This window comes from Somniosus microcephalus, chromosome 4 (genome assembly GCF_052327205.1).
Source record: "Somniosus microcephalus isolate GS21.2 chromosome 4, FLI_Smic_1.0, whole genome shotgun sequence".
NCBI classification, from domain to species: domain Eukaryota; kingdom Metazoa; phylum Chordata; class Chondrichthyes; order Squaliformes; family Somniosidae; genus Somniosus; species Somniosus microcephalus.
This window is the reverse complement of record NC_140990.1, coordinates 172,930,997-172,945,767: the sequence shown is the minus strand read 5'-3', so window position 1 is coordinate 172,945,767 and position 14,771 is coordinate 172,930,997. Positions and strand designations below refer to the sequence as shown.

Below are 14,771 nucleotides of genomic sequence, written 5' to 3'. Positions count from 1 at the left end.
AGCCTCAAACTGGAGCATCACCCCTGATTGGCCTAGGTCAAATTTTAAGATTATGCCTAATCTAGTCCCTTTCTCTGTACTCTCCTGCAGCCCTACAATTCTCCGAGATCTCTGCACTCCTCCAGTTCTGGCTTCTTGCACATCCCCGATTTCCTTCGCTCCACCATTGGCGGCCGTGCCATCAGCTGCTGAGGCCCCAAGCTCTGGAATTCCCTCCCTAAACCTCTCCGCCTCTCTACCTCTCTTTCCTCCTTCAAGACGCTCCTTAAAACCGCACCTGTCCTAATAATCACCTTATGTGGCTCGGTATCAAATTTTGTTTGAAATCGCTCCTGTGAAGTGCCCTGGGATGTTTTACTGCGTTAAAAGCGCAATATAAATGCAAGTTGTTGTTGTAGTAGTGTAACTCCGCAATAGGGATGAGCTACGGCTATTGTTTGTAGGGTTTCCCTGAGAAGGTGATTGGGACAGGGGACCTGCTGCCACGTCACTGCAGTATTGCTTGTCAGTTGACCTCTGGGAGACATGCCAGTGCTCTCTTTGATCACAGTGAGCCTGGGATCTGGGAGCTAGCAGTAAAACCTACATTCCATCTACTTTGGTTTGCCACTGTCCTGTCCCTGCAGTGTACACAATCTTACATTGCCTTGTTGGTTTATTTTGTTCATGTATACTTTTGCATCGATTTGCTAGCCAGCCCATCGAGTTTCTTGGGAAATTGATTAGCCTACATCAACTATATCAAATGTGACCATAATTTTAATTTTATTTCTTTCGGAAAGTAATTGCTCACTTTTAGAAGATGAGATTTGGGGAGAGTTTGTAACCACCAGTAAAATTGTACTTTTTAAAAAAAAAAACACTAGCTTAAAAAAAAACCCTTCCTGGAACGGTTGTGGACTGCAGCTGAAGAGATAAGGCACTTGCTCATCATAAGAGAGTAAAAATAGGGAAGAGTTGACTTGGGACCTCCTCTTTTATAGCTCCTTGGCAGATTCTCATCTCAAACCCAAATTGAGAATTGATCTGTGATTTAAAAGGCGGGTGTACAAAAAAGGCAGAAGGTTGCTGCAAATTCAGGGTTTTGAAAGCAATATTCCCGCTGTTCATCTAGAAACAACACCTGGATAAGTTGCTGCGTGAACACAGCTTTATAATTCAGGTTTCTTGAAGTATGTTTTTCTATCTCGACAATTTTACAGCTTTCTCATGAGTGGAACTTGTTCCACCTGATCTGGAAGCGCTAAGTTTGTCGAGTTTTTCTCGCAGACAGAGTTTGACCCAGGGACAAATGATGACTCTAGTTGTAGTACTAAACACATTGGCTTTTATTTATACAATAGCTCTTCTCTGTTTCTCTCAAATCACAGCTGTATAATCTTTTGTTCTCAGCATTAACCAACCAAGTAAATCAACTCAACCCTCAATATGGATACCCAACAAGGCACAGGATAAAAAAGTAACTAATACATACTTCAGTTTAGTGACTGACATCCTTCTATTTTTTCACATATTACCTTGATCAGAAAATATTCAGTTCTTAAATAAGTGAAGAGTCACCAGCAGTAATCTTGAAAACTGCATGGATTGGCTGAGTGTCACCAGAGATAGCCATCAAACATGTTAATGGCATGCAGCATTTTGAACATAAAAATTACTATGTTAAAGGCGCTATATAAATGTAAGTTGTTGAGTGAAATAGTCTGCCGTGTGCACTAACATCTCCTGACTTTTGTTTGCTTGTCCTGCAGCTCGTTGCCGTGTATGAAGAGCAAGAGGCACACCGTGCGGATGAAGTCGCCAATGGCAGTCCACTGGACAGGCATAGTCCGGACACATTCGAGAGTGAGCTGGCGGCTCAGCTTGCGGCTTTCCAGCCCATTACAGGAGAAATCGAAGTCACCCCCTCGGAGCTGAAAGCCAGTGAGTAGACGTTGGCTCCTTTTTACATAAGTGAAGTGGAGTGAATTAGTGTTAACCGGCTCTCAATGAACCTTTGCTCTGGCTGGATTTAAAATTTGTTCACCCAAATATATGTTGAGCTGAACGTATTACCTGTCATATACTGTGTGATAGGTTGTGTGTGTAAAAGTGCATGTGTAAGTGTACAATGACTCCCCCAAGTAGATGTTCTCCCTATATGAGTTTACGTCAATGAGTGCTGGCCGGCAATACTTCTGGGACCGCAGTGATTTCGGAGCCTTGTTGAGGCCAATGAACTGGTGTTCTAACCTATTGAGCTGTTGGTGGGGTCCATTCCCTCGTTTTTAAAACCTGAATGAGTAAACATGCTCATTGCTTATATTGCTTTACTTCTTACGAACAATTTTACTTCAACAGTGGATTGCAGTGCATCCTTTAGAGCGCTAGCTCAGTAGTCAGCATGGTAACCCTTTGGCTCTGTGAACAAATGCACTGCCCGATGAGGACTTGAGCCTTACTTACAAGCAACAAAAATGTACCAGATTTGAACCCTGGAGTGAGCCAAGTTCAGCTGATCTTCGCCAGGGCAATATTGGCACATTATAATTGATTTTAGTGTAGGTTTCAGTGTCCCTACACTTGGGAGGGTAGAGTGAGAGTTGATTGTCTTGGGTTCCTGTTCCTAATGGATAAGCAGTAACCTCTGCTGGAGGGTATATGCACTTGGCTGAGCCCAGTCTGGACTCTGCTTTAATGACTTGTAAAACTGAATATCCTATCGATAGCCGGGCCCAAACTTGAGCAATGACTACTTGTCCAATGTACCAGAGAGGTTGGTGAGTGTTGGACCATACTGAAGTAAGGATCGCCACCTTCAGCAGAGGAGGAATGGAAATTGGAAATAAAGGAAAGAAAGGCGGGTGCAGTAGCTGCAATTTATTCGTCTGTTTTGGAAGATGTGGACTCCACTCACATCGACAGTTATACCCCTCTTGTAAAATGAAGACTTTCAGGATGAAGTCCCTGGCAATTTGCAGTCAGGTTGTCTATGTTGGATATTAGAGAGGGAAGAAATGGAGCATCTGGGTCACATTAAGGTTTCCGCAACCTCCGCAGAGCACTTGGTTTATCTATGTAAAGAAAACACAGGTCTACTGATGAATAAGAAGGAAACAGCTCACATTGTTTTCCGTGGGAGTGAGAACTGACCTTTGACTGTCCATGAGGGCCAGTGGAAATTTCCAGCATTGATTTGTGAAAAACTAAATGTCGACCTGTTTTTGTGTGTTCTCCCCCCACCCCTTATTCAGTATTTGTTTTAATAGCTGTAAACCATACATTGCTTTAAAAACATATCCAATTCCAGCCCCAGCTTTGCATTGACCACAATGGGTTTGATCTTAAACTTGGATCTTCTAGACAATGATGGCTACAGGTATATATTTAGGAGGGGTTGGCTGGTGACCACTACGTGAAAACTCTATGGGTGATGTTGAAAGTAGATGTAATGTTTTTTACTCATTTTGATTTTGAACGTACTATGATTTTAGGGATGGCCAATAAATGTCGGCCTTACCAGCGACACCCACATCCCAAGAATGAACAAAAAAAAATGATTAGGACATGCTCACTTTCACAGCATCCGAATGTATGGCAGAGAATTTGCAAAAAAGTGCACAGATTGGACCATGAAGGCTCCAAGTTATCTCTGATCATGTGCTTGGTTCATTTGAGTTAGGGCAGTAGAGAGACTAGGGTTGCCAACCCTCCAGGATTGTCCTGCAGTCTCCAGGAATTAAAGATTAATCTCCAGGACACTGCTGCGAGCAACCCAGGAGAAAAATCTTTGAACACTTATATTTATTGGTTATAAAAATAATGGAGATGGGGTGGGGGTGGGAAGCTAAAACTAGCTGAGACTGTTGTTGCTTCTCTTGTGATTCAACAAGCTCTTGGTGGATAGAGTAGATTTCCAGTTGACGACAACTTGCATTTATATAACACCTTTTAATGTGCTGTATGGGAACGGTAGCATAGTGGTATTGTCACTGTGCTAGTAATCCAGACTTGATCCAGAGACATGAGTTCAAATCCCTCCATGGGGAATTTAAATTCAGTTAATTAAATAAATCTGGAGGAAAAAGCTAGTAATGGTAACCATGAAACTATCGGATTGTCGTAAAAACCCATCTGGTTCACTAATGTCCTTTAAGGAAGGAAATCTGCCGTCCTTACCCGGTCTGGCCTCTATGCGACTCCAGACCCACAGCAATGTGGTTGACTCTTAAATGCCCTCTGAAATGGCCCAGCAAGTCACCCAGTTGTAACAAACCGCTACGAAACACAATCGTAATGAAACCGGACGGACCACCCGGCATCGGCACCGGCTACGGCAACGGCAAACCCAGCCCAGTCGACCCTGCAAAGTCCTCCTCAAAGGACTTGTGCCCAAATTGGGAGAACTGTCCCACAGACTAGTCAAGCAACAGCCTGACATAGTCATACTCTCAGAATCATACCTTTCAGCCAATGTCCCAAACTCCTCCATCAGGCAGGACAGACCCACCAGGGGTGGCGGCACAGTGGTATACGGTTGGGAAGGAGTCCTCAATATTGATTCCGGACCCCATGAAGTCTCATGGCTTCAGGTGAAGCATCAGGTCCAACCTCCGGCTGATTACCACCTACCGCCCTAACTCAGTATGAATCACTATGTTGAATCTCCACGTTGAACACCACCTGGAAGAAGCACTGAGAGTTGCAAGGGCACAAAATGTACTCTGGGTGGGAGACTTCAATATCCAGCACCAAGAGTGGCTCGATAGCACCACTACTGACCGAGCTGGCCGAGACCTGAAGGACATAACTGCCAGTTTGGGCCTACAACAGGTGATGAGAGAACCAACGCGAGGAAAAAACCTACTTGACCTCGACCTCGCCAATCTACCTGTTGGCGATGCATCTGTCCATGACAGTATTGGTAGCAATGACCACCGCACAGTCATTGTGGAGACGAAGTCCTGTCTTCACACTGAGGACACCCTCCATCGTGTTGTGTGGCACTACCACCATACTAAATGGGATAGATCTGGCAGCTCAAAACTGGGCCTCCATGAGGCGCTGTGGACCATCAGCAGCAGCAGCAGAGTTGCATTCCACCACAATCTGTAACCTCATGGCCCTCACTCTACCATTCCCATCAAGCCAGGGGAGCAACCCTGGTTCAATAAGGACTGTAGAAGAGCATGCCAGGAGCAGCACCAGGCGTACCTAAAAATGAGGTGCCAACCTGGGGAAGCTGCGACAAAGGACTACATGCATACTAAAAAGCCGAAGCAGCACGCTATAAACCGGGCTAAGCGATCCCACGATCAACGGATCAGATCAAAGCTCTGCAGTCCTGCCACATCCAGTTGTGAATGGTGGTGGGCCATTAAACAACTAACGGGAGGAGGAGGCTCCATGAATATCCCCATCCTCAATGATGGTGGAGCCCAGCACATGAGTGCAAAAGACAAGGCTGAAGCGTTTGCAACCATCTTCAGCCAGAAGTGCTGAGTGGATGATCCATACCAGTCTACTCCTGAGATCCCCACCATCACAGATGCCAATCTTCAGCCAATTTGATTCACTCCACATGATATCAAGAAACGGCTGAGCACACTGGATACAGCAAAGACAGCATCCCGGCTATTGTGCTGAAGACTTGTGCTCCAGGACTAGCTGCGCCTCTAACCAAGCAGTTCCAGTACAGCTACAACACTGGCATCTATCCGACAATGTGGAAAATTGCCCAGGTATGTCCTGTTCACAAAAAGCAGGACAAATCCAACCCGGCTAATTACCGCCCTATCAGTCTACTCTCATTCATCAGCAAAGTGATGGAAGCTGTCATCGACAGTGCTATCAAGCGGCACTTACTCACCAATAACCTGCTCACTGATGCCCAGTTTGGGTTCCGCCAAGACCACTCGGCTCCCGACCTCATTACAGCCTTGGTCCAAACAAGGACAAAGGAGCTGAATTCCAGAGGTGAGGTGAGAGTGACTGCCCTTGACATCAAGGCAGCATTTGACCGAGTGTGGCATCAAGGAGCCCGAGTAAAACTGAGGTCAATGGGAATCGGGGGGAGAACTCTCCGCTGGCTGGAGTCATACGTAGCACAAAGGAAGATGGTTGTGGTGGTTGAAGGTCAAGCATCACAGCCCCAGGACATCGCTGCAGGAGTCCCTCAGGGCAGTGTCCTAGGCCCAACCATCTTCAGCTGCTTCATCAATGACCTTCCCTCCAATATAAATTAAGAAATGGGGATGTTCGCTGATGACTATACAGTGTTCAGTGCCATTCACAACTCCTCAGATAATGAAGCAGTCCATGCCTGCATGCAACAAGACCTGGATGATGTTCAGCCTTGGGCTGATAAGTGGCAGGTAACATTCACGCCACAGAAGTGCCAGGCAATGACTATCTCCAACAAGAGAGAGTCTAACCACCGCCCCATGACATTCAATGGCATTACCATCGCCGAATCCACCACCAACATCCTGGGGGTCACCATTGACCAGAAACTTAACTGGACCAGCCACATAAATACTGTGGCAACAAGAGCAGGTCAGAGGCTAGGTATTCTGCAGAGTGTGTCTCCCCTCCTGACTCCCCAAAGCCTTTCCACCATCTACAAGGCACAAGTAAGGAGTGTGATGGAATACTCTCCACTTGCCTGGAAGAGTACAGCTCCAACAACACTCAAGAAGCTCGACACCATCCACCACCTTAAACATTCACTCCCTCCACCACCAGCGTACCGTGGCTGCAGTGTGTACCATCTACAAGATGCACTGCAGCAACTCGCCAAGGCTTCTTCAGCATCACCTCCCAAACCCGCGACCTCTTACACCTAGAAGGACAGGGGCAGCAGGCGCAAGGGAACACCACCACCTCCAAGTTCCCCTCCGTGTCACACGTCATCCTGACTTGGAAATATATCGCCGATCCTTCATCGTTGCTGGGTCAAAATCCTGGAACTCCCTCCCTAGCAGCACTGTGGGAGTACCTTCACCACACGGACTGCAGCGGTTCAAGAAGTCGGCTCACCACCACCTTCTCATGGGCAATTAGGGATGGGCAATAAATGCTGACCTTGCCAACGACGCCCACATCCCATAAACAAATTTTAAAAAAAGTAGTAAAACGTCCCAAGGCGCTCTGCAGGAGCATTATCTATCAAAATTTGACACCGAGCCACATAAGGAGATATTAGGACAGGTGACCAAAAGCTTGGGCAAATAAGTAGGTTTTAAGGAGCATCTTGAAGGAGGAGGGAGAGGTTTAGGAAGGGAATTCCAGAGCTTAGGACTTCGGCAGCTAAAGGCACGGCCGCCAATGGTGGGGTGATGAAAATCGGGGAGGCGCAAGAGACCAGAATTAGAGGAGCGCCGAGATCTCGGAGTGTTGTAGGGCTGGAGGAGGCTACAGAGATGGAGACGGGAGAGGCCATGGAGGGATTTGAAAACAAGGATGAGAATTTTAAAATTGAGTTAAGTATTAAACCAGCTCAGCAGCGCAGGCCAGTGAATTGTTGTTACTGTGATGCGATGTGCTGCAGACTGATAGATGAGCTTCTACTGGTATCGCTCTGCACAAGAAGTGCTTGATTTGTTGTTTGCAAGGATGCCAAGCTGCGGATGGTGCATCTCCAAAAGGAAGGATGATCACCCCAAAGGGCTTCCTCTGTTAATTATGTGTAGCAAAATAGTTGGTGTCACATTTCTGAACAGCATTGCCAACTCTCCATTTTTATCGCCTTCAATTGAAGGCTAATCTCCAGGAAACTGCTGCGAGCAATCCAGGAGAAAAACCATAGCGGCATTAAAACACTGCAGTTTTAAAACAAAACAATAAATTCTTTTGAACACTTTGTTCATTAGTTATAAAAATATTGAAAATGGGGGAAAAAGGTTGTTTTGACTGACGGTCAAGAATCATCCTCCAGGAATACATGCAACCAAAGCTGGAAACCTTATTTATGAATAGGAAACGAAGGAAATTCCTCTTTTTTTCCCCCACCCCAAAAAAATGAGTGTCCTACGGCATTTTAATACATGATGTAGATTTGGTTTAGAACTGTGCTGGATGCCTTCCTCTGGCTAGGGGCACTGGCAGTCAATGCCAGGAAGAGGATTAAGCTACCTTAAACTCGTAATTCCCATGGGGGAAAGGAGGAGGAGAGAGCGAAGACCTTGGGTGAACCAACGGAAGTTTGAGATAAAGGAGAACAAGATTAAGATCAGGCGGGGGGAGTGAGTGGCGAGAACAGGTACGGGAGGCTTTAGATGTGTTGAACATGCTGGTATGCAGAGCACTCAGTTGTTGAGTAGCAGTTATGATGCATGCAGTTTTTATGGGTTAGTGATCAAAGACAAAAGATGCACATGACATGGGTTAGCTCAGTACTTCGCTGGAACCATTTCAAAACACGTAGATCAGAATATATATAAATCCAAAAATATTTTTTTGAAAACCCCTAATTGTCCCAATTATGTTTCACGTTTCATCGAGACCTTGCTCATGTGCCTCTGAGACATGTTTTGGCTCCTCTTGAGGCATGCTATAGTAGTTCAAATCCTCAGTTGAAATGTTGTTCAATGCAGTATAAATGCGAGCTACTGAAATAACTGTCCTATTACAGCTCCGTCAACTTTCTAAGTACAGATTTTCAGTTGAAAATTTGAAACATTGATTGGTGCATAAAGAGCCCAACCTTGTAATTTGATAAGTGTTGTAAATGGGAATAAATGGGTCCTAAGTTAAATACGTTTGGCCAAAACATTCCCTGCATTCCTTTTTTTGAAGAACATTAAATTTCTTAATGGTTTCCTGAGTGTCAACATGCTGTGCTGTAGAATTTTTGAAGAGCGTATTATTTTCTTAACATTTTTTTCCTAATTTCCTTATTTTTCTGGTGCATTGATAGGTATGATCAGTAAGTTCGCAGATGACACGAAAATTGGTGGGGTGGTAAATAGCGAGGAGGGTAGCCTCAGTCTGCAGGACGATATAGATGGGTTGGTCAGATGGGCGGAACAGTGGCAAATGGAATTTAACCCTGAAAAGTGTGAGGTGATGCATTTTGGAGGGACTAACAAGGCAAGGGAATACACAATGAATGGTAAGACCCTAGGTAAGACAGAGGATCAGGGGGACCTTGGTGTGCATGTACATAGATCCCTGAAGGCAGCAGAACAGGTGGATAAGGTGGTTAAAAAGGCATATGGGATACTTGCCTTCATTAGCCGAGGCATAGAATATAAGAGCAGGGAGGTTATGATGGAGCTGTACAAAACGCTGGTTAGGCCACAGCTGGAATACTGTGTGCAGTTCTGGTCGCCACACAATAGGAAGGATGTGATTGCTTTGGAGAGGGTGCAGAGGAGATTCACCAGGATGTTACCTGGGCTGGAGCGCTTCAGCTATGAAGAAAGACTGGACAGGCTGGGGTTGTTTTCCTTGGAGCAGAAAGGCTGAGGGGGGACCTGATTGAGGTATACAAAATTATGAGGGGCATAGATAGGGTAGATAGAAAGGAACTTTTTCCCTTAGCAGAGGGGTCAATAACAAGGGGGCATAGATTCAAGGTAAGGGGCAGGAGGTTTAGAGGGGATTTGAGGAAGAACTTTTTCACCCAGAGGGTGGTTGGAATCTGGAACTCACTGCCTGAAAGGGTGGTAGAGGCAGGAACCCTCACAACATTCAAGAAGCATTTGGATGAGCACTTGAAATGCCATAGCATACAAGGCTATGGACCAAATGCTGGAAAATGGGATTAGATTAGACAGGGCCCGATGGCCGGCGCGGACACGATGGGCCGAAGGGCCTCTTTCCGTGCTATATGACTCTATGACTCTATGTGTATTTTGTGGATCTAAGTATATGGTTTGCTGCTGTATAATTTGTAAAATGCATCAAATAGGCTTTCTTTTCAATCTGCCAGACTTTCAACGGTGGTTTTTTTTCTTCTGAAGCGCCTTCATTTGTTGCGCACTTCCTTTTTGAGGACTACTAAAGGTGCTTTTGTACCTTGCTGTAAAAGAATGGGAGGGGTTGGGGGGAGGAAGTACAGGGTTCAAATGTTTTTATTACATCTTCTAACTGCACACATATAGTGCTTTTATGGTGATAAAATGTCCTAAAGTGCTTCACAGAGGTGAAAATGACCAGTCACCGAGCAGTGGTGGAAAGAGGATTAAGTGTGATGACTGAAGGCGAGATTGAATAGGTCAGAACATAGGAACAAGAGTAGGCTATTGAGCCTGTTCCGCCCCTGAATGGCCTAGCTCCACTTTTAAGGTTATGCCCCCTTGTACTGGACTTGCTTAAAGAGGATGTATTTTTTCTCTCTCTCTCGCTCTCTCTACCCTATCAAACCCTTTAATCATCTTAAACACCTCAATTAGATCACCCCTTAATCTTCTATACTCAAGGGAATACAAGCCCAGTCTGTGCAACCCATTAATTTAACCCTTTTAGCCCCAGTATCATTCTGGTGAATCTGCACTGAACCCCTTCCAAGGCCAATATATCCTTCTCGAGGTGTGATGCCCAGAATAGATGGGGTCTAACCAGAGCTTTATACAACTGTCACATAGCTTGCACCCCTTTGTATTCCAGCACCCTTGAGACAAAGACCAACATTCCTTTGAGGCTTTTCAAGGCGGGGAAGCGGGATTTAGATAGAGTGCCCCACGGTGTTTGGTTGAAATGGCTATAGGCTCTGCCACCGACGGTAAAGTGGAGAGAGGATGGATGCAAAGGAGACCAGAGTTGGAAGGGGAGAGGAAGGTTTGCAGAGGCATGGGGCTGGATGAGGTTTGTAGAAGTAGGAAGGGGTTTGGCCGTGGAGGGATTTGTAGGTGAAGGAACAAGGATTTGGAATTAGTGTATAGGGGGACAGGAAGCCAGGAAAGGTTAGTGAGCACAAGAGTGATGGGAATTGTCACTGGATGTGAGTAGCAGAGCTTTGGGACAAATTGCAATTGGTGGAGGGTAGTATTCAGGAGGCCGGCAAGGAGAGCATTGGAGTAATAGAGTCTAGAGGTGACGAAAGGCGAGGATAAACATTTGAGTGATAATGAAGAATTGCACTTTACAACCAACAAAGTGCTTCTTGAAGTGTAGTCACTGTTGTAATGTAGGAAACGTGGCAGCCAATTTGTGCCCTACAAGGTCCCACGGACAGCAATGTGATAATGACCAGATCATCTGTATTGGTTGAGGGATAAATATTGGCCTTGGGATCTTCTCCGTCCACATGACGGGGCAGACAGGGCCTCAGTTTAATGTCTCATCCGAAAGCCAGCACCTCCGACAGCGCAGCTCTCCCTTAGCACAGCACTGGGAGTGTCAGCCTAGATTTGTTGTTCAAGTCGCTGGAGTGGGACTTGAACCCACAACCTTCTGACTCAGAGCCAAGGAGGATGATGATGTGGAGGTGGTGGTTAGGTTGTAAGGTTTGAAGCTGTGCACGGGGTCAAATAGGGCACCAACTTCATGCACCATCAGGCTCCATCTGAAGGAGCTGCTAGAGGGAGAGGAGGAGTCGGGTGCTAAAAGTGTGAAATTCAGGTGGTATCCAAGCTTTTTTCTTGGTGAGTCGAGGCAATTTCTTGTTCACCTGCCCTAATTTCCCCTTATGTGGTGTGGTAAACCACTGTTTGTATTCCACTGTGTACATGCCTGGACATGCCTCGGCTGACTCCTCCCACAAGTCCTAGTATAAAGGTGACTGCTCCCCAGCCCTTTGTATTCTGGACCGGTCGACCACTCGAGGCAGACCTTCATTCTTCTGTTAATAAAAGCCTTTAGTTACTCTCTTAACTCTCAGTCTTTTATGAGTAATTGATAGCGCATCATGTGGCTCAGTGTCAAATTTTTATACTATTCCTGTGAAGCACCTTGGGATGTTTTACTACATTAAAGGCGCTATATAAATGCAAGTTGTTGTTGTTGTTCACCGGTTAAGCAGTCGAAATGCACAGTGCTGGAGGGGTAAAGCTATATCATTATCATGAGTTGAATATATTCATAAGGGAACAGTGAATGAGTCTTTATCACAAGAAAAATAAGCCCAGCTGCTATATCCTACTGAAGTGTTAGATATGTAACACCTATATTTATTAGTTCATGTGAAATGAGATCAGAAATTATTTTGAAATCCAAACTTTCAAATTCATGCAATGTTGGAGCCTGTGGCAGTGATTTTTTTGTTTTTGTTATGTCAGTGTGACTTGGGTCGTGAGGTGGATTAATTGCTTGGGGCTTCTTCATAACTAGTGCGGTTTGCGGTCATACGGTACTGTAGTGCGGTTTCTGCACTCCAACCCACCCTGAGTTTGGGTATCTCGTTCCAGTCTCTCTGTCAGTGAGGGAAAGATGAGTTGCTTCTTCTCACCAAAAGTAGTTGTTGCTATGCCAATTAATTCCTTTAATTAAAAGAAAAGATGCAGAAGAATATTTGATTAAAAACAGGCTTGAAGATTATATCGGATATAAATATCGACATAGATGATTAACCATTCTGTGCAGAACTGTAATTTGAGTCCTATTGGGACCATAAAAATGTCATCAATGGAGCACTCATTGCTGAGAAATTAGTTTGTAATGTTAAATTGATATCCCGGAGTTTAAAAAAAAAATCAATTACTTCAGGTTGGGTGGGGGGAGGAAGCAGAGTGAAGTGTTGTAGAGATTCTAGAGATTTCGGTTGGAAGTTTTACCTGTGGTTAATCCCATTCTGGTGCAATTCAATAAACATCTAATGATACTTTCATTTTCACTGACTGGTCATGCTGAAATGAATTACTTTTTAAGTGCGCCGACTTTTATGTATGTAAATATGGCAACTGTTTCGCGCTTGTATTATCGCACGCACAACAATGTGAGATGAATGATCAGTTAATCGGTCTTTTTTTTTTATGTTGCGGGGTCGATGTTGGCCAGGGCAGTGGTGGAACTCCCCGCTCTCTTTTTTTCAAATAGTGTCCTGGGAATGTTGACGTTCAAAAGGAACAGACAAAGAGGCCTATGCTATGGAAGAAAATGAAGGAGAAGGGCTGGTGTCAGGAAATTAATTTTAACAATTGGACATCAGATATATTAATGGTACTCAGCTATTCAGGGAGAGCCTGCTGAAAGTGCGCATCCCAAATAATGGCATCGGTATCCGAGTAATGCAGGGGATTTGATTGCCACAAATTATGAAGGGTTTTGATGAAGTAAATAAGGAGAAACTGTTTCCACTGGCAGAAAGGTCGGTAACCAGAGGACACAGATTTAAGGTAATTGACAAAAGAACCAGATGGGAGATGAGTGTAATGTATGTACCTTTAAGGGGGAGAACTACCTTTTACAGCTCCTGTATCCTGTAGTACCGGCAGTGACCACACCTGTATATAAACCCTGAGTAGTGATCTCTACAGTCAGTTGCAGTTTGAACCCTCATTCAGTAAACACCTGTTGATCGTTCCCTGCAGTCTTTGTCTGATTATTGAAGGACACAACATTAAGATACACGGATATAACATTGGCGACGACGCAGATTCGAACCTACCTGCAACTCTGCATCACCTCCCAGGGATTCGCTCCTGGAGAACAGTGGAAGGAGGTCGAGTCCAGAAGCACGGGCGTCGACCACGGGCAACCGCCCAGTCATCCAGCGGAGATTTGAGCATCACAGGGGAGGCTGCCAAGAGCCAGGCTTGGCTTTCCAGTCACAGTGGTCCAGCGAAACGGTCTGGCAACAGGCACTGTGCAGACCCTTCCCGGACAGCGGCGGCTAGAGCCGACCGAGCGGCACAGAAAAAGGCCGAGCAGCGTCGACGGGGGAGAGAGAGAGGGCAGAGCGCACAGGGCGCAGCCGGTGTTCAGGACCGAGCGGCGTCAATGGGGAGAGAGACGAGAGAGAGCAGAGCGCAGCCGGTGTTCAAGAGCCGAGCAGCGTCAACGGGGGAGAGAGGCGCGCAGGAAAACGCGAGGTGCTGCCATTGCCACGAGGACCGCAGAGAGCGGCATTGGCAGCAGCGCAGGAGCAGCGCACGAAACCCACAGGGCGTTGCCATTTGCCACGAGGACCGCCAAGAGCGGCGTTGGCAGCAGAGCGGGAGACGCCATTTTAAGCCGCAGCGGGGAAGAAAGGAAAGCGCGGGAGATGCCATTTTAAGCCAGTCTAACCACACCCAAAAATGCCGAAGAGTGGCAGTATCACAGCGTTCGACAATGAAGTCAAAGATTGGACGACATATGTCGAACGCATAGAAGTATACTGCAAGGCGAATGAAGTGCCAGATGACAAGAAAGCGCTGGTATTGTTGAATTCAATGGGTGCAAAAACGTATGGCTTACTATGAAACCTAGTAACCCCAGAGAAGCCAGTAGAAAAAGGATTTTGAAAACATAGTGTCAATCCTACAGGACCACTTAAACCCCACACCGCTGCTGATAGCAGAACGATTTAAGTTTCACAAAAGGAACCAGCATAAAGATGAAAGTAATGCTGAGTATTTAACGGAAATGCGCAAGCTATCGAAACACTGCCAGTTTGGAACAGGACTAACTAGTAGATACGTTAAGGGACAAGTTTGTGTGTGGGCTACAAAGTGAAGGAACCCAGAAACGGCTTCTATCAGAAAAGGATCATACGCTGGACAAGGCTTTCAGCATTGCAGTATCACACGAAGCAGCTGCAAGGGGCGCTGCAGAGATACAACGGAGACCGCAAGAATATGGCACCAATGAAATGTCCTATAGAACAGGGAAGTGCTATCGCTGCGGCAGAACATCACATAACCAGAAAG

General features: G+C 45.8%; 1 protein-coding gene across 2 annotated transcripts in view; it reads left to right on the top strand.

Annotated features, from left to right (window-relative positions):
- Positions 1-14,771, top strand: part of LOC147119992 (partitioning defective 3 homolog B-like) — a 1,739,115-nt gene that overhangs the window by 736,177 nt on the left and 988,167 nt on the right. For both annotated transcript variants that reach the window (XM_085985464.1, XM_085985463.1), the window contains exon 3: positions 1,752-1,923. In XM_085985464.1, coding sequence (XP_085841590.1) covers positions 1,752-1,923 — 172 coding nt within the window. The remainder of the gene's footprint in view (positions 1-1,751; positions 1,924-14,771) is intronic.